Here is a 19605-nt window from a genome sequence, read left to right as displayed (position 1 = left end):
TGTATCTTCCCCATTTAAAAAAATAAACCATCCTCTTTGGGCAGTCCTTACTCTCCTGGAATTTTAGCAAGATCAAATAACTTACAAGGAAAAGGGCAGCAAGAAGGTGTAGTACATAGAAAGCAGGACCTGAGAACCCTGAGTTCCAATTTAGTCTGATACATTTACTATGTGACCTCAGACAAGTTGCTTAATCTGTTTGCCTCAGTTTCCTCATATAATAGCACCTACCTCCTAGGGTTGTTTTAAGGATCAAATGAGAGAATAATTGTAAAGTGTTAACACAGTGTTTGGTACATAATAAGAATTATATAAATGTTAATTATGATAATAATGATGGTGACAGAGCAACTTCAGGGAGGATTTTCTGTTTTTTTTTTTGTTTTTTTTTTTTTTTTTTTTTTTTGAGATCGGCTCTCATTATCCCACCTAGGGTAGAAGTGTGTCAGTTTTCTGCCAGACTTCATTGCTAATGCTCATGGAAGCTTTGACCTCTTTCATTTCCAACAGGGCTGGTTTGGCTCTCTCTAGGCAGGTTGGTGCCCCCCCTGTAAGAGGGAGCTCACCCTCCTGGTGCTGGATACCTGGATTAGCATGGATACCTGATTAACTTCAGCCTTACTGCAGTTCCCAAACTAAAGAGATCCACCAGCTTTAGATGCCTAAGAAACAGGAATCGTAGGTGTACATCATACTGGGCACCAGGGAGAGTTCTGAATCCTCATATATTTTCCTTGGCTACCTTTCCTTATACTAGTCACTTCCTTCCAACTTTTAATGTTCCTTGAGGAAGTCACTTTAATTTGAGCCTCAGTTTCCCCATCTGTAAAATGAAGGACCTTGAGGTCCTTTCCAACTTTAAAAAGATCTTAGGATCTTTTTCCAAAGTACAGTCCAAAATCTGGCATTAGGTTACATCCGTGAGAGTGATAGAAGTTTCATTGACAAACTAAACTATAGCAGCAGAAAAAGAAAATATGAATTGGGAAAAAAAAAATTGTTAGACAGGAATATGGGTGTATGTAGGGGGAAGGGATTGGGATTGCTTGTTTTCAGCAATAAAATAGCCCTTGAACACATAATGTCATAAAATTAATATGCATCAGAAACTGGACTTGAATCTAGTATTCTTTTCATCATATCACTTATTTTGATAAAATGGAAAATCATATCAAAACTTGCAATCTCTTCTTTAAAATTTTTTAAAATGCCCATCCTATCAATGAAACAGAATGTTTTAGAATTCTTTATTCATCAAGGATTAACTAAGGATATGTATAAGAATATCCAATATTTTTTATGAGTAAAGAAGGACTAAATGAGTAAAAATGGTAGCTTTAAAAATCAGTCAGTCTATGTGCCAATTACTTGCCTAGTGAGAAGCTTTTAGTCATTTCTTTGCATGAATCTTAAAGGCCCGAATTATTAAACAGGCTACAAATCTCAGAAAATAAGAATGAATCAACAAATAATTATAGTATTGGTGATGATGATAGGATTGGGTCTCTATCTCATCCAATGGCCACTCATGATCTTGATTCTTCTATTGACAGACACAAGAGTTATGACCTGATAGATTGACCCTGATGGCATCTTTCTTTCTCCAACTCCTAGGGGCCCTCGCCATATTTGTTCCTGACAGTGTAGACAAACAACTATCCTAACTCACTGCAGCTGAAAACTCTGGAGCTCAAAGAATGAACTGCCTTCCCCCAACAGCAGTGCGTGCTACCTTGCTCGGCTCACAAGTATTTATAAAACTTGACAGAGCACCCAGCTAGAAATGGGAGGTAAGGATTAAGAGGAGAATCAGCTGGAACAGTTTCTGGAGTTGAACTGTATTAGTAATTTTTCTAGCCATGACTGTGGTAACTGAGGTGAACTACAGAAGTCTGACAATGATTAGAGTATGATTGACGGCCTCAAATCAAGGAAGACACGATATGGGGTGGGGATGGGCAGCTTGTAAAAAGAACAGGAACACGTGGTGGGGGTGGGAGGGAGAGAGGAGAGCCGAGGAGAGACCGAGAGAGGTTCAGAGAGTGCTTACAATGTAAGTAGCAATAGTGCTAGGGGATAATGTGGGGTGGAGACACCGAACTTCTCTAGTTGGGAAGTCACACTATTTCAGATGCAAAAATTGAAAAGCAAGCTCATGCCTTTCCAACTTGGCTTGGATTCTTCCTTGAGGCTCAAATCCTAAGCATCTTCTACACTCTTCCCTCATCTTCCAGATTTAATTGATCAGCAAGTATTATCAGTTACAGGCCTTTGTTTTCTTATTCAACAAATGTTTTTGTTCATCAATTATGTTGACTAGACCTACTATGTACAAAGTTCTGGACGAGGGCTGTAGGTCTCTAACCCTGATGAGCTTAAAGTTTAGTAAAGGAGATATGGAAAACCTATAGATAGTTGTATGGTAATAAGGCCTTTTATACCTTTTTTGTAACACCATTTTTTGGGCAACATGGACCACACCTAAGTAAGTGCTTAGCAAACATTCTATCAGACAAGAATTGTAGAAACAAAAGTGGTATTAAGGAAGTCATTCTAAAGAAAAGTAACCATAAAAATGGCTCACTATATGGCAAGATTATTACTATTCAATTGGTTTAAGCATACCCAATTCTTTGTGACCCCTTTTATGATTTTCTTGGCAAGCAGTTTGCCATTTCCTTTTCCAGCTCATTTTATAGATGAGGAAACTGAGGTAAATAGAATTAAATAACTTGCCCAGGGTCACACAGTAAGTTTCTGAGGCCAGCCAGATTTGAAACCAGACTTTCTTGACTGCAGGCCCAAAGTTCTATCCACCTAGACCAATGGAGGAGGAAAAAACATGTAAATAATCCAGAATGGTAAATAATCTGGAATAGTAAAAAAACCATAGTAAATAAAAAGAAGCAACAGCTGATATTGGCTCTGGAGTCAGCGGGCTTAAGTTCAGATCCTACTTTTGCCTGCTACCTGTGCGATCTTGGGCATTTCAGTTTCCCCATGGGTAAAATGGGGCAGCTAGATGAGCTTTAAATCTATGATCCCATAAGCAGATGGAGACAAATTTGCCCCGTGCCCAACGTTAACTGCCTCCCCAGGCTTGCCTCTCTGGTCACTAGTCAGAGACCCAGCTGTGTGTGTGGTGGGCTCTAGGATGGACATCACAGCTGGGCCATTGGCCCATTGTTGGGAAGACAGTTTTACCCTAAGAAAGGAGACTCATAAGTGAGATGAAAAATAGTTGCCAGTCCTACTTCTAGAATATCTCTAACTGGTATGCATTGCTGTGTACGGCAAACAGCTTACATGATTGAAGTCACAGCATGGATTGGGTCTGTGTGTAACATAAAACTCAACTTGCACATATTATTAGGCACGTGGACCAGCTGTCAAGTGTAGCTGATTAATCCCTTACAGACACATAAGTATGCACTGTGCATGCTGCCTACAGCATGCATGAGTGGAATGCATATCCAGGCACTGCTGTTTGAAAATATCACTTCAAGACAAATCTGTGTGACAAATTTTATAAATGGCTGGCTTCATTCGAGGTTGCCTGAGTCTCCTCAAAAATGAGGGTCTCTTCCCCAGTGATGAATATTAAGAGGTGCTTCTTTTTTTATTTATTTTTTAAATCAATAAAATAAAGTGAAACAATTGATTTTTGTTTTGTTTTCCTTCTTTTTAAAGAAAAAAAGCTCACTAATTGCTCTTTCCTGAATTCTTACATTTTATTAAACTGGTTTTTCAAATTCATTTGTTGTTTCTTTGCTTGAAGGAAAGACTGGCAGATTTCTCCATAAGAAATATTTAGAATCACAGATAGTGAAAGAAGTGACCTCATTTTACAGAAGCCCTTGGTGGTTAAGGGATTTATCAAAGGTCATACAGGTGATGAACAACAATCAGGATTTGAATGCAGGTCTTTTCATTTCAGAGGCAGTTCCAGCCCCATTTCCTTTACTGCTCTTTATCCAGACCTTTTCTCACCAAATTAACCACATTTTTCCCATTCCCCCACCCCCCATCAATTTCACATATTGCCTTTCCTGTGATGTCTAAACATTATGTTTCTTCTCTTCCCAATGTTCTGGTACATTTGCAGTTGTTTCTTTAATTTTCCTCAGGCTCCCATTCTCCTTTCCCTGCTCCTGAAAGACATTCTGCTTTTTTTTTTCAATTTCATCTTTTAAATAGTCCATTTCTTCTCAATTCCTATTGTTTGGTGTACGCTTGAAAACACTGTAAAAGATTTAGAAGCTTCAGGCCAAGTGTTGTAGAGGAAGGGGTCTCATAATCTGCGTATGAATCCTGGTTTTCCCATTTTCTACCAGGGGAACTTTGGGCAAAAGACTTTTTTTGGACAAAGGATTTTTCCTTGTGGACCTTGTTTTTTTTCTACCTGCCAGATGAAGGTATTGGACCTCTAAATGTCCTTCAGCTCTAAAATTCTGTGAACCTGGCAAAGGAGGACTGGAAATGTCATGTAATTTCTCTCAGCCTCAGTTTCTTCCTCCAGAAAATGAAGAGGGCAGATTAGATCCCATCTGAGGCTCTTTCCATCTTTAAATCTATGATCCTACAAGTAGACCAAATGAAAAATCTGCCTCTGCATCCAATCTTGAGCACCTCTAGTTGCTTCTGCTGATGATCTGAGATTCATGGAGAGTGTGGTAATAGATGGCCTGTGTAGGAATAATGGGGGCTTATGGGGGCGAGAGGGGGGCTGGTGAATCAATGTTGTGAATGAACTAGAAATCCTTAAGTAGAGCTATGACGATGTAGTAGGCTTTGCCATTTTCCTGGCATATAGAAGGCACTTAATAAATGTTTACTGAATTAAACTTAATTGAATTTGCTATAGCTACGTCATCAGAAGAACTGGATTTAAATATCAACTTGCTTCTTAGCCATGAGAGTTCCTAGCTAGGGGCAGGTGATTTTTCCCTCTGTAAGCTTCCATTTTCTTATATGGAAAACAGAAGTAAAAGGATTGTATTATCTAATACAGGGTTATTAGTGGGTCAATCACAGGATCATCAATTCAGAGTGTGCAATCCCCTCTTTTTACAGTTGAGGGGACTGAGGTCCAGAGGAGCAACGAGATTTGTCCTTGGATCAGTGGCAAACTCTGAATTTGAACGAAGGTCCTCTAACTCCAAATCCAATTCCTTTCCCGTTGTACTCCACTGTTTTGTTATACCACAAAAATGTGATCAGGTATGTAAATACTCTGTGATGTTTAAATATCGGCTTAATATTATTGTTAGGAGCCAATGAACAACTACACAAGAATAATATTCAAACTCATTAACTACATAGCGGACATACCCCTTTCTTTGATGACAACTGACCCTAGAATCTACTTGTTCATGGAGGGTTTGAAAGTATATGACTACTTTTAGAATGAATCCATTTAACTGTAGTATATTAATATGGTATGATGGGTGAAAAGAGCTACTTAAAAAAAAAAAAAAAAAGAGGTAGTGGGGGGAGGAAGGTGCAAGAATAGTGTCTGTCCTCTTCCCCAACACCATCCAGGAAGCAAGTTTTAAATATATCACTCTAGCTCCTCTTGAGTATTGGGGACTCAACACAAAGATAGATGGTCTCTTTCATGGGACCAAGAAGACCGGCCACTTCTATCTTTTTCACAAATCAAATATTTATGCTTGGTAACTTTTCCCTGACTTGGGGCCATCATGATTTGAAACCTTAGCCTCTGGGTTTTAATCCTGCTGGTATTTCCTGCTCCACTGCTCCCTGTCGTCCTGCCTGGCTCCCATCGCCTCAAGTTCACATTCCCATTTCTCCCTAGGCTGCCAACCCTAATCGAGGTTGCCTGTCTGCTATGCTTAGAGACCAAAACGCACCATCTGGCCTCGCACTGGGCTGTGCATACTTGGCTAAAGAATGAGAGCTTCCACGTGTTGGGAAAATACAAACAGCGACTTACGTGTATTTTAGTGTTTTGGGTAGCATCTGTACTAGTCAGGATATTAGCTTGATATTTATCCTCATAGCAGCGGACTGCTAAGGCCATTTCTGTCCTTGTTCCCATATTATAGAAAGGGATGGGGAGTGAAATTAAATACTAATAACAAAAGAAAAAGATCTATATGAAATTCCATGTAGATATTTTCTTTTAGCATAGCCCACCCAGTGTTCAATCTTGCCTGGAATTGGAATAGGACCTCATTTAAAAAGAAGGAAATCATCCCCTCCCCCAAAACACAAACCTTAAATTCCCTAAGAAGAGGCCATCTGTTACCCCAAACTGCATATGGTAATGAAGTTGTTTAATAGAAAATTAATTGACAAACTAGAAAAAAAATGTTGCTGGCACAGCCCCCAAGACTTGTCTCTATGGTATCTCCTTAATTAGAACACCTATTGGTTTATACATTGGAGTTATTAAGTATTTAAGATACCAGTGTGGGATCTATGTGTAGTGGAAGTTTTTTCCATAAATTTCACTTGAGAAAGGGGAGAAAAGGATGAGAGAGAATGAATGGCATTTCTCTGGGTCCATGATGAGAATCTCATGGCCTTCTATAATCCTTTTCACTCCAAAGACCCAAGTGCTCAAAGGAAAAGCAACATGTGATTTCAAAAATCAGCCAAAGGGTCAGCCAGCTGGTTGACCACCCACCAGCAAGCAATTTCTCTTCCTGTCTAGGTTGAATGTAGAATACATATGGGGGGAGTAGATGAGACTACAGGGGGTGGGGACGTAAAGGATCAGTTCAGCAAACGAATTCTATATTTAAACTTTGTTAATGGTTTATTTAGGAAGGTGAAATGGGGACAACAATAATAATAATTAATAACAATAAAATAGCTAACATTTATATGATGCTTACTGTATGTTAGGCACTGTGCCACTTTATAATCATTCTCTCAATTGTCCCATACAGGTACCCTGGCAGATAGGTGCCATTATTACCCTCATTTTACAGATGAAGAGACTGAGGCAAACAGATTAAATGACTTGGCCAGTTTATGAGTGTCTGAGGCTGAATTTTAATTCATATCTTCCTGACTCTGAGCCTCAGGGCTCAATCCACTGTGCTATTTAGTTGCCTATAGGGAAATAGGGATAATAGGAGAAGCAAAAGATAAATGAAAAAAAATTGGGGTAGTTGAATAAAATGTCTTGATACAGTTATAGGTTAGAAAGTTGCTGCTTAAAAAGAAACCCTAATTAATAATTAGCACTCACCTTGTCTTGCTGTATATTCGTTGTCTTCAATCAATCTGGCTAATCCAAAATCAGCTATCTTGCATATGAGCCCATTCCCGACCAGAATGTTTGCTGATCGCAGATCTCTATGAATGTAATTCATTCGCTCAATGTAAGCCATACCTGCAGCAACCTGAGAAAGCACAATAGAGAGTGCTTAAGACCAGCCCTTGTTTCTCTGTTATGAGTGTGTTCTTTGCGAGATGCCTGTGTTCAGTCACACATACCTGTGCAGCCATGTCCACCAGGTTAGGCAATTTCAGAGCTCTCCCTTCTCCATCTTTTAGGAAATCCAGCAAACTCCCTATGAATGAAAAGGGCCATTGCATCCATTTACTATAAAAGGCAAACACTGAAGCAGAGCTAGAAAGATTCTTTTCAGATGGGGTGAGAACAATGCATTCATTTCAAACAAAGTCCTGAGCAAGAAAAGCTTGCAGATAGTTTTATCCCTTTGGACAAAATGATGGTGAATCCAAAGTTCAATAAACCATAGCTAAAGCTCAACTAAGCTTATTCAAAGAGTAATTATATATTATAATCTGGCCCAAGAGGCAGGAGGCCTTGCTTTAAATCCTGCCTCAGATCTTGCACATAGGTTTTTGGGGAAGGACTATGTCCCTAGAAACCTCCAAGTGCCATAGGATTGTTGGTTATTATACTTGTATTAGATCTATGATTTCATTGGTATAGGAAACCATGAAAACCAGCCCCTCATCTGCAATTTATAATCTTAGTGATTTACCTGGAGCACAGAAATATAAGAGACCTGGCTAAGGTCACACATTCAACCAAGCTCAGGTTTTCTTGATCTGTACTGTTGCTGTTTTTTATCATTATTAGTATCGTTCATAGGAGCATGGGACAAACTTCATGACTCAGTTTGTGCCCTCTGAAGACAGCCAAACAGAAGAGTGATGGGGGAAATTATAACTTAGATTATTTACAAATTTAAGTCAAGAGAATTATTCTGATTTATATAGGGTGGAGTGGGCATTCCCTCTTAATTAGGTCATAATCATCTGAACCTTAAATCAGAAAGCAAAAAGCAAAACAGCTAAAGCTTCAGAAGAACTATTATAAATGGGCCTAAAAAGGGTCAGGGATAATTCCAAAAACTGAAATAATCACTTGCAGAGGCCACATGCCTACAATGGTCATCTTTTATTTTTTAAGCTTTAATCATGGAATACAAGTTATTTATGAAATAAACCCTGCAGAAAAGGGACAGAAGATCTGCCAGGAAAAAATAAATCAAATCTTTTTTGAAAGAAAGCACTTGGGGTGGGAGGGGGAGACAGAACTACAGTAAGTATCTTCTGATGTAGAATGTCTTTCCTTTTAAGACCTTTTGTTTCTTATTTGGTTCATTTATTTTTCCAAAACAAAGTAATCCTTGGCCTCACCCCCAGGAATACTGCTTTAATTAAGAAAAGAAAAAGAAAGAGCGAAATAAAGACTGCCCTTTACACTATGGCCTGCATTTATCCGTATATTTAAGAAGGTAGCAAGAAGAAACATGAGGGGGAAACAGTAAAGGCCACATCTCATTTGTCTTCTACTACAGTTTCTTTATTAAAAAAACTAATTTATGGAATAAAACAAGCATTTCAGTAACATAATATAAGACAACCAAACTTGAAACTGCAAATCTACTATATACAACTTGCTATTTTAAATATACAACAAAGGTGTTGTGTAAATTTCTCTCTTTTTTTTTTCCTGTTGTACTTATAGGACCACAAAAAAGAAGGAAATCAAACATAAACAGCTATATCCAAATTAATGGTTGAATAGCATAACCCAGCAGGTCGAGTAATCTAAATAATAGGGTTCTGGAAATATTTGGAAAATTCTGAGTTCCAGGACTTATAGGCAGAATACATTAGAATGTGGAAGGACGTAAGGAACCAATACCAACAGTCTGAGCTGTTTTAAAAATACTTTTCACTAATGTACACACAACTGGTGCTTTCCTAATGAGGATCCTAGATTTGGAGGCAAGCAGGCAGACAGCTCCATTTTTCTCACTCAACCAATCACCTATTTCCCAATGGAGAGAGAAGAGGGAGAACCATTACTCAACCTTTATTCATGTACTCCGTGACAATGTAGATTGGCTCTTCAGACACCACAGCATAAAGTTGGACCAGTTTATCATGCTTCAGTTTCTTCATGATCTGGGCTTCCTCAAGGAAGGATTCTGGAGACATTGTGCCAGGCTTAAGAGTCTTGATGGCCACTTTTGTATTTCCATTCCAGGTACCTACAGATATCCCACAATAGAGAGCCAAAATTAGAGATCCTCTGGTGGGAAAAATGATTTTCAAAATTATTAACTATTTGCTTAAAAACAATCAACTATCAGCTTTCCCCTTCCACAGCGCCCTTCTTCCCTACAAACAGACCCTATAAAACTCCCTGGGGAAACAAAAACATTTACAAGGATTCTGTAAATGTTTTCAAGAGAAAAAAAAAAAAGGACACTAGTTTCTATTTAAAGATTATGACTGAATATGCAATTCTTTCACCACTTTCCTCATTAATTTGGTTCTGGTAGGCCCACATGGCTAAGTGCTATTTTCCTTTTTCTGTTTCATTTATATGAAAGAGGAATCAAGCTGAAAACCTTAGCCTTTACATACATAATGACCATCAAAAATGATGGAAGTACAGAAGCTGATGTCATCTATCCATTAACCATCTTAGTGATAATAGGGGTACTAACCCTCCTTCTGCGTTAAAGCAAAGTCTACTGTGTGATATCTATTTTTTTTTTCCTTTTTTAGAAAGAACTCAAGTGCTTCACTATGTATGAATTTGACTGAGAAACGACTTTTGGTTTCTAGGGGTCTCAATTCAGGCTTTGGTAGGTAGCTCTGTGATTGGGTCCTTTTTGCTGTTGGATCATCCATGCAATAAAGCACTGATAAAGAACAAAAACAAAAGTCCCAAAATAATCTAGAGTCTACTTGCCATTGTCATTCAACATTGTATAGGGAAACAATCCCCAGATTTCATGAAAGGCAACCAGAATAAGAAAATGAATTTTATTAATTGAGACTAGAAAAATTAAAAAAGCTGGAGGGAACAAAAATTAATATTTAAATTTGAAATAAAAAATTAGTAAATGTTCCTGATATTCAAGTAAGGACACTGATAGTTTTTTTTTTTTTTTTTTAAATCAATCCTCTCCCCTATAAAATGAGGGGAGGAAGGCTGGATTAGATCTCTAAGGTTCTTTTTAGCTTTGTGAGTCAATTCTAAGGTTTATGATTTTTAATTGCTACTATACAAAAGGGACATTTTTCCCCCCTGGGTAATTAAACAGCTGCTGATTTCTGATTAGAAAAGAAAGACTGATTTAAGTGAAACTGTAAATACTTATAGTTTTGACAACATTAATTTGAGATTAAAAAAACAACAACAACAACATTTTATTGGGGGCAGCTCTATTAACTAGGTGGAAGTCTGGCTCTTACTATTATAAAATACAAAATGCTAGGTTGTATGCTGAGAAGTAGAAAGTGATTACATGGCAAAATTTGTTCCTTACAAATAAAATGATAAATTTGAAAGTTTATGCAGCATTCTAGTATGTAGCAGATAATAGCCAATAATTTTCAGTAGGCTAGATTTTCCCTTTCTCTAAGAAACTCTAGCAGTAATTGAGTTAATTACAGAAGCATTCTATAATGGTTCTGAAATCCCCTGAGACAAAGCTGCTCATAGAATGGCAATAGGAAATGAACTCTTAATGGTGTGTATGGAAATTTTAAATGTACTAATTTAAAAGTTTAAAAATCCATTTTTCCTATGGAGGCCTAATTCTTTTTGCATGTGTGAATGATTCTATTAAAATCTTTGGGCCCCAGGCCTCATAAATAAGATTTTTAAATACTTCATAATTAAAGTGCTAATTAAGATCTTTAGAGTACTGTGGTCTAGCCTCTGCCTCTGACTGAACAAGACCACGCCTAGATCAATGCAGTTTAATGCGTGAGAGGAAGTGTGGTATTAATAGATTAACTGCTGGACTTGGAGAGGGCTGGGTTGAAATTCAGTCTTGTGACTGTATAAATCACTTTCTCTGAACCTTGATTTCCTTATTTGTCAAATGGACATAATCATATGTCTAGCTCTTACCTCACAGGACTTTTGTGAGGCTATTAGATGATAATATATGCACAGAATAAATAAACTTCAAAGTGCTCTATGCATGTCTTATAATGTGATCAATCACTTAATAAACACTTATTGTGTTTATTGATTATTTACATTTATTAAAGTGCTTACTGTGTGCCAAGCACTTTATTAAGTGCTGGGATGATGATGATGAATCTACTGTCAACTCAACTAGTGAAGTACAAACCTGCCACAATCTGTAGGGAAAGACCCCTTAAATTGTGTCCTGTTGCTGAGAATTAAGTGAATGAAAAATGGAAGTCTTTTCTCCAGAGCATCTTATGTTCTCATCTCTTAGGAGAAAAGAAGACTTTAATTCTATGTTGTTTTCCTGGCCAGTAGTTTCTACAATGCAATCATCACAGGAGGATGAGCTTGCAGCACCACAACCCAGAACCACAACTAGAAGACAGCCACATTCTGCAAATTATGCTTCAGTGGGTCCATTTGTTCCATCCTTCAGGGCATCCTAGTCAAGGTGGATGAGTATGAAGGTGTTGATTTGTTTCTGTTCAAAGTCTTTCTCTCAAGTGGCTCTTAAGGGGCATCCAAAGGAAAACACACTCTCTGCCTTACCAAACCACACTTCAGCGAAACACCCCTGACCAAGCTTCTTCTCCAGTAACAATGAATCCCGTGCAACTTCCCATGCATCTTTAGCCAATCCAACGGTTTGTGGAGTACAACTCGAGGCAACCACAGTTAAGTTAAAACACAAACCATCAGCTTTCTCTATAGGAAAGGGAATTAATAAAGAAAACAAAATTCTTACAATCCAAAATTATGCATGCAATGCAATGGGAAAGATGGAAGGTGACTCGCCCTTCAGTGCGTTCTCAGTCAGAAACTGAGGGCAGTGACATTATGCCAGATTTCAAAATTGTTTCTTTCCTTCATTTATTGATGAAGGCTCACCATTACAATAAGGACGAAGCCATTTTCCCAAAATGAAAATTCACAAAAGAATAAATAAAATTTTGTATTTTCTGGAATGAAAAAAAAAACTCAACGTCCAAATTACAGCCACTTTTATCAGAATGTCTTTATTATGGGCTGGTCATAAAATGTTCTTCCTGCACCTTCCATCTTTGGTACCTTATTTCCCCCAAAGGGAAGATAATAATAGAATAACTGAGTTACAGCATACCCATCCATACTTCCCCAAACTGCCCATTTCCCAGTCTCTTGATCAACTGAAGGGATTCACGTGGAATTTCCCAGACATCTTTGGTTTTGACAGACAGATCAGTAAGCCTCGGCATTCCTTTATGACAGGGGACTACTAAGCGGCAGCAAAGGCCTGCAGCTCTCTCTGAAGGAGCAGCAACGGAGCCAACAGCCAGAGAGGAAAAAGAAAAGCGTGATACATGAAACAAACATTTACAACAAGTATATAAATCCAACACCAATGAACAACAGCTACTCACAACAATTGTTACGTCAGCAGGGTACCCTAAGCATCTCGGGGGATTAGAAATCACACACGGAAACACATTTGTTTGAGATAGAGCAGAAAAAAATTTAAAATCTGTGGCGAGCTTTCCCCCCCCCTGTATTTTTTTATTCAATCCTTAAAGGATGGCCAGTTACTTTAAATCTGAGTTTTTATATTCTCTAGGTAAGATGGAAAGCTTCAGTCCCAGATGCTAATTAGATACTTTCTTGGAACCTTGAAAACACATCCTTATGTTTTAGTAGAGAACATAAGTGGGCAGATGGCACCTTTGATTCACATGAATCCATTCATCTCTCTTTCCCTCTCCCTTCCCTCAATTATTAGGATTCTGCTTGGAAGACTGGGGGTCCTGTGTATTCTGAATGAATATATTTATAATTACAACCCTGGTATTAGAGCTTAAGGTTTTACAGAACAGCAGATTATTCTAAGCTAGTAGCATGAAAAACTGCACCTGGGGCATGGAGAAAGGAGGTCAGATTCACTAGTCATTCTTGTGGTATTCAAACAAAACCCTACAGAATTTGAGAGCAGAGTGTACACCATTGTGTTTGGAATACTAAGGCATGTTATTTTGCTTTGAGGTTGGACTCACATGTAAGTCAAAACAAGAAGCATTTATTAAGCGCTTACTATGTGCTAGCCTCTGTTAAAAAAAAAAAAAAAATCACAGAGTGGCCTAAGACAGGGAAATATTAGCCTGGGAAAGAATGAAAAGCCAGAAAGAAAACTCAGAAAAGTTTAAGAGTGTGAACACAGTGAAAAAGAAGATTAAAAGCAGTGATTACTTAGAATAGAGCTCAGCAAACTATGGCTGAGGACCAAATCCAGCCCAGTGGGCTGAGTAGCTTTTTACATTTTAAAAATACAATAAAATTTTATTTTAACATGTAAAAACCATTCTCGGTTTCCTGTAGGGTAAGAAAAAAACAAGTGGAGGATTTAGTTTGCCAACCTCTGATTTAAAAGACATTTTGAGATGTGCTTTTTTTTTTTTTTAAAGACATAATTGTTCAGTTTTTTTTAGTTATGATTTATTCTTTGTGATCCCACTTGGAGTTTCTCTTCATAGACACAGGAGTGATTTGCCCTTTGTTTCTTCAACTCATTTTACAGAACTGAGCAAACAGGGGGACTTGTTCTGGCTCACGTAGCTAAGTAGTAGCTGGGGCTAGATTTGCTTAAAAAGATGAATTTTTCTTACTTGAAGGCTGGGCTTCTATCTACTTTGCCACTTAGGTGCCATATTAGGCTAAAATAGTGGTTACCAAAGCCAACCTGAAAGGAAGGCTGTAGAGCAGACTAGCTGGATGCAGGAACCAGATTACAGTGTACCTTTAACAAAATTAATAAAAATACAACACAACACAGATAATGTTCATTTGTGAATTTCTAAGGTAACATATGGCTTTAGCTATCATTTCTATTTGAATCTGACACTCCTGCCATACAGAACTGCTCCAAGGATCTATGGTTTATAGCATTTTAGCATTTAGCAATCAATGACTTAGATTAAGGTATAATTGACAGGATTCTCAAATTTATAGACAGCACAAACTATAAGAGAGATTTCAATATATTGGATGAAAGGCTGGAACACTGGGCTAAATCTACTAAGCTGTATAAATGCAAAAATATATATTTGTGTCCCAAGAAAAATCAATTTCTCAAGCACAATGTAATGGGTATGGGGAAGGTAGGCAAAGTTTGACCTTAATTGGTTGCAAAAATTTTTTTTTTCAATCTTTGCAGACTTCAAATTAAATGAGCCAACAATGTAGCCAAAAAAAAAAAAAAAAAAAGAAATGCTAATGTGATTTTAGAATATATATTAAGACAAGTTTAATGTCCAGAAGTGAGGTTATAATAATAATGAGATGGCAAAGATGGGAAATGACTTTTAGCTTGGCTTTATAGTGAATGTCAGCAGAAAAGGGAAACCAGTAAACAAGGAAAAACAAACAAATAAACCCCAAAACAAAAAACATAAAAAAACCTGTAAGGTTAGGCTTATGTAAAAAAGAGAAAAAGGGGGGAAAGAAAAAAGAGGCCATGGAAAAGTAAGTATAGCTTAAGATGCTTCTTCTTCTTTTTTTTTTTTTTAAAGATAAAATTTTTTTCTACTGCTTTTTATAAAACTATCTCCTTTCTCATCTTTACGATGCCGTTAAGGTGCCTTCTGCAACATGTTTTCAAAGAATCAAAACACCAGAGACTCTACTATGCCACTGATATGTGGTTATAATAAAATAGTTTTCAACATTTATGAATCCACATAGCATCTGGGGCATTTCAAGTGTATAATTTAAACTCAGATATTCTGCTCTATTTCTCTCATCCCTTCCAAAATTAAAGCAAAAATATTATGGAGAGGAACAGAGAAAAGTGGAGAGGGCATCCAGACCTAAAATTTCATTAGTTTAGGGATTTCCTAAGTATTGAAACTTCCTTTACTAACTGCACATCAGCAACTTATCTGTAATTTAAGGGAGTTGGCTTGAGGGGTTGAAAGTTTAAATCATATCTTTAACCCTAAAGCGAGCTTTTCTGACTCTAAGGCTCTCCTTATATCCTCAATGCTCTACTGCTTCTCTTTGACGAAGATATATTATGTGCAGAGAGAATATTATATGCTAGGTACTTGGGATAGGTATGAAATATTTGCGGCCTTCTTGAAACTTAGAAGTGGGGGAATAAGATGTGAATCTATTTATCTGTCTACATATAGAATGACATATATAAAATGTCTTTATATATATAAATGACATCTGTAATAAACTTTCTGCCATAACCAAGGAGAGGAAAATGAGTCTCAACAACCAGAATTACTTTAAATGTTTTTTATTTATCTAGTTGTTTGTTAAAGCCTGAGACTAACAGACATGCACTTTGTGCTACTATATTATGAGTTAAAGAAGTGAATGTGAATGGGGCAGCAATTATACTAAGAGTGATGTTTTCATAAAGGCCATTGGGCCTTAGAATATTTCAAGTTATACATGTAGGTCAAAAGAAACTACCAGCTGCCATGAAAATTATTTCACATTCAAAAGTTGTCTATTTTCAGATATACTAAAATTAATAGCTTTATCAGATAAAATGTATAATTTTAAAACTAATAGGTACCATTTGCACTATTATGGTGAGTTTAGGAAATAAAGCTCTATTGGGGACAGAACACTGCTCTCAAGGGGCAGGAAAATATGTATACACAGCAATTATGACAGTAATGTTTTGTTTAAAGGGATTCTTCAATGTATGTGACCTGACAGAGACCTTGCCATCTTATTTCTGTGATTGCTGAGTATATTAACTGAGGTGCTTATGGAAAGAAAAGCACTTTGGAAATTTTAGGACAAATAGCCACAAAGTCTTTCCATTGTTTTCTATTCTAGATATCCTGAGCTAATGTGAACTAATATTACATAAGCTAGGAGAAAGCACAGCTTAATTAAGCCACCTAAGGTCTTACCATGAAGGCTGACAAAGAAAATATTTTCTCCTGACAATAGAAAAACGTGAAGTGACTCTGTATGGCTTGAGTAAGACCTGATTTTGAGTACTGCCTCTTCAGATAATTATTAGCTGTGTATTAGGAGAGCAAATCACTTAAACTCTTAGAATTTCAAGCTTTTCTTATGAAAAATAGGACTAATAATATTTGTATTCTCATTTCTCTGGGTTGTTGTGAAGAAAATCATTTTCAAGGTTTAATATATAAATGGGAGAGTTTTAAAATATTAATAATGCTAGGAGGTACTATCACTTGAAACTTTCCCCTCCCTCACCATTTCTTGGGAGCCAAATAGCAATGAAGTTACCTGAGTAATGCTGGACGAGCTGCTGAAGAGTTTCAAACTGGGCTCTTGTGGTGATGTAGTAGCCACCATTGTCAAGTTTTCGGATCTTGTAATGTTTGACATGATCTCCCTTCATATCATCCCAATCACGGATAGAAAGTGAATAGGCACCTGAAAACCGTGTACAGCATCAGTAGTTGTTTTCACTTTTTTTCCCCCCCTTAAAGACTTTTTGGACTTATTTTGATCATTCAGCAAAGACAGACACATACATATACATATACTACACTTTTTGTCTTTATATATATATATATACATACATATACTACACTTTTTGTCTTTCTTTCTCTAACCCTATCTTTATGTCTAAATTTAGAATTAGAGATAGAAAAGATAAGTTTAGTTTATCTTTGTCTTATTTTCTGTCTACTTCAACCCTGTTTCTCTTCTATCTTTCTATCCCTAACTTTAGGTTTTTGTCACTCCTATCTTTAGTCCCATCATCCATTCATTACTTCAATCCTTCCCAATGCAAAAAATCCACCCAATTAATATTCCAATCACTTTGCTTTATACTTCTAATATACTTATATACATGTATACTTGTATTCATATCAACATATATTATGTATAATTATGTGTATATACATAAACATGTATGTTTCTATCTGCAGAGAGAACACTATATACTAAGTACTTAGATATGAAATATTTGCAATCTTGAATCTTAGAAGGGGGGGAATAAGACATGTGAATGTATTTCTCTGTCATATATATGGAATAAGACATGTGAATGTATTTCTCTGTCATATATAAAGACAAAAAGTGTAGTATATGTATATGTATGTGTGTCAATAAAGTAGACACACATGCAGGCATATATGTACACCATGCATTTACAAACATCTTTGTACACATACATATATAGGTATATATATGAGATGCACATGTACCTGTATATGTATGCACATGAGATCAAATGATATAACATGTATTTTACAAACTTTAAAGTGCTATAGAAACACTATTTATTGTATATATACATAGTGTACTATAAATAAACTATAAAATACTATAATATTATATTATAAATATAAATATGCTATATGGAATGAAATATTCTTTCTAATGCATATAAAAGAAAATAACCTCCCCCCCCCTTCTTTGGGCTCCACTGGAAAAACTGAATAATGATAAAGCAACTATTTCTATTAGTCATCCTACCTTTGGTGGTTTCACTCTCTCGGATAAGAAAGGTACCTCGTGGATTTCCAAAGGACAAGAGTTGTCTTTCTGCATCTTTGCGGCCAAGTTTTCCAAAGTACCACCTTTAGGAAAGGTAAATGGGAACAATGAAAGAAAATATTTATCACTCATTTACATATCAGAATCACAGTAAACTCTCTTGCTGTGAATGAGTGGGAAAAATTTAATGAATCTCTGAATATAAATCCGTATCTCCTGGTGTTTTTGGTATGATTCAAGTCTCTGTTTATTTGATTATCACGCCGGTTCTTTTTCAGTTCTTCCTGGTCTCTCCCTCAGCCCCCTACTCAGCTTCACTGCTAGCTTTAATTTTCCACAGTAGTTTTATAGTTCTTTCCCAGGATTTTTAATCAACACAAATTACAGAATCTATGAATTCTTCAGGAGATCTCCCAGTAGGGAGAGACCCCTGAAGTAAATTCCATTTATGACAATGATAAGTCCTAGGGAGTTGCTTGGGACATACTACTCTACCAAATCTCTTGAATCAAGTCATTCTTTAAAAACCAGCAGACTTGAATGGTAGTAAAATTTTTTTCCCCTTGAAAGATGGTAGGGAATCAGTTTTGGTTAAAATTTCTTCTCTGCCATACCAAAGCAGGGATCCTGAACTTTGTGAAAATGAACCTGTAATTTTTCTAGGGTCAGAGAGCCTTAAGTCAAATCTTGCTTTTGATACTTCTGTGACCGCAAGGCTTGGGTTCCTCATCAATAAAATGAAGCTTTGAACTAAATGGCTTCTGAGAGTCCCTCAAGCCTTAAATCTATAATCTGAAATTCCCTAGCATTTTACTGTTTATATAACTACAATTCCATAGGAAAAAACCAAGCTAAGCAAAAACAAAAACAAAGCATAGACTGTAGCAACTGTAAAGATCATTGTTTGGCTAAAATGGTTTTCAATTCAAAGGCCAGTCAAACCAGAAAGAAATTCATATGATATATGCAGTAGTTTTCTTGTCGAAGCACAAAAAACATAGAGGCTATAGCTAGCTGAAGGTTATTGCTGACCTTTGATGCTAGTTTTTTTGTGTCCATTCTCACCCTAGATATTAAGTGAATATTTAGTGAAATAAAGAACATCCAGCCATATGAATTTTGACTGGTCTAACATCCCTTCTTGAATGCAGCTACAAGAACATTCTGGAATAATTGGGTCCTTTTATTTTCTGCAGGCTTATTTTTTTAAATCAAGAGTTAATATCTTTTAAGGGTAAAAATATTACATTTTAAAGGGATATCATATATAAGCAACTTTTGTTAAACTATTTTAAATATTTTTCACCCTGTACTGTTAAGGCCTGTCACAGTTCAGGTATTGAAAGCTTATGTAAATAAAAGAAGTATACTTTGGGACAGTGGTTACATATATTTATTAGGTTTTGAGTTTTGCACCAGGTGCTAGAAAAATAGGAAGAAAAAAAAAAAAAAGAATCATAGAGAATTCAGCAAATAGTCCTCCTGTAGGAAGAATTTTTAAAATATTTAAATATGATAAAATCTAGTTTCTACATTTGATATTTGAAGTTTTGCATTGAAGTTATATATCTATATATCAGATATCATCATTTTACCAAAGCAAGATCTTCTCTCCCCTAATGTAAACTATAACTCTTCTATACCTTTTCATCCTGTGGGATTTTTATTTGTGATTG

At 36.5% G+C, this 19605-nt stretch overlaps 1 protein-coding gene and 1 long non-coding RNA gene across 7 annotated transcripts in view; one reads left to right on the top strand and one right to left on the bottom strand.

Annotated features, from left to right (window-relative positions):
• LOC141566060 (uncharacterized) overlaps positions 1-6997 on the top strand; it is a 9885-nt gene extending 2888 nt beyond the window's left edge. Inside the window, exons 4-6 of the long non-coding RNA XR_012489224.1 lie at positions 1615-1790; positions 5074-5220; positions 6918-6997. This is a non-coding gene — a long non-coding RNA (uncharacterized LOC141566060). The remainder of the gene's footprint in view (positions 1-1614; positions 1791-5073; positions 5221-6917) is intronic.
• Positions 1-19605, bottom strand: part of FYN (FYN proto-oncogene, Src family tyrosine kinase) — a 267134-nt gene that overhangs the window by 38357 nt on the left and 209172 nt on the right. For 4 of the 6 annotated variants that reach the window (XM_074310085.1, XM_074310084.1, XM_074310086.1 and 1 more), the window contains 6 exons: positions 17909-18012; positions 16706-16855; positions 12576-12740; positions 9330-9509; positions 7471-7547; positions 7223-7376 (listed from right to left, as the gene is read on the bottom strand). In XM_074310085.1, coding sequence (XP_074166186.1) covers positions 7223-7376; positions 7471-7547; positions 9330-9509; positions 12576-12740; positions 16706-16855; positions 17909-18012 — 830 coding nt within the window. Of the gene's footprint in view, positions 1-3712; positions 4243-7222; positions 7377-7470; positions 7548-9329; positions 9510-12004; positions 12161-12575; positions 12741-16705; positions 16856-17908; positions 18013-19605 lie in introns of those variants that run through there. The other 2 variants (XM_074310090.1, XM_074310089.1) reach the window with 2 other exon arrangements.

The sequence above is a fragment of the Sminthopsis crassicaudata genome, chromosome 4, assembly GCF_048593235.1.
Source record: "Sminthopsis crassicaudata isolate SCR6 chromosome 4, ASM4859323v1, whole genome shotgun sequence".
Classification (NCBI taxonomy): domain Eukaryota; kingdom Metazoa; phylum Chordata; class Mammalia; order Dasyuromorphia; family Dasyuridae; genus Sminthopsis; species Sminthopsis crassicaudata.
The sequence above is the reverse complement of the archived record's forward strand: the minus strand, read 5'-3'. Positions and strand labels throughout refer to the sequence as shown.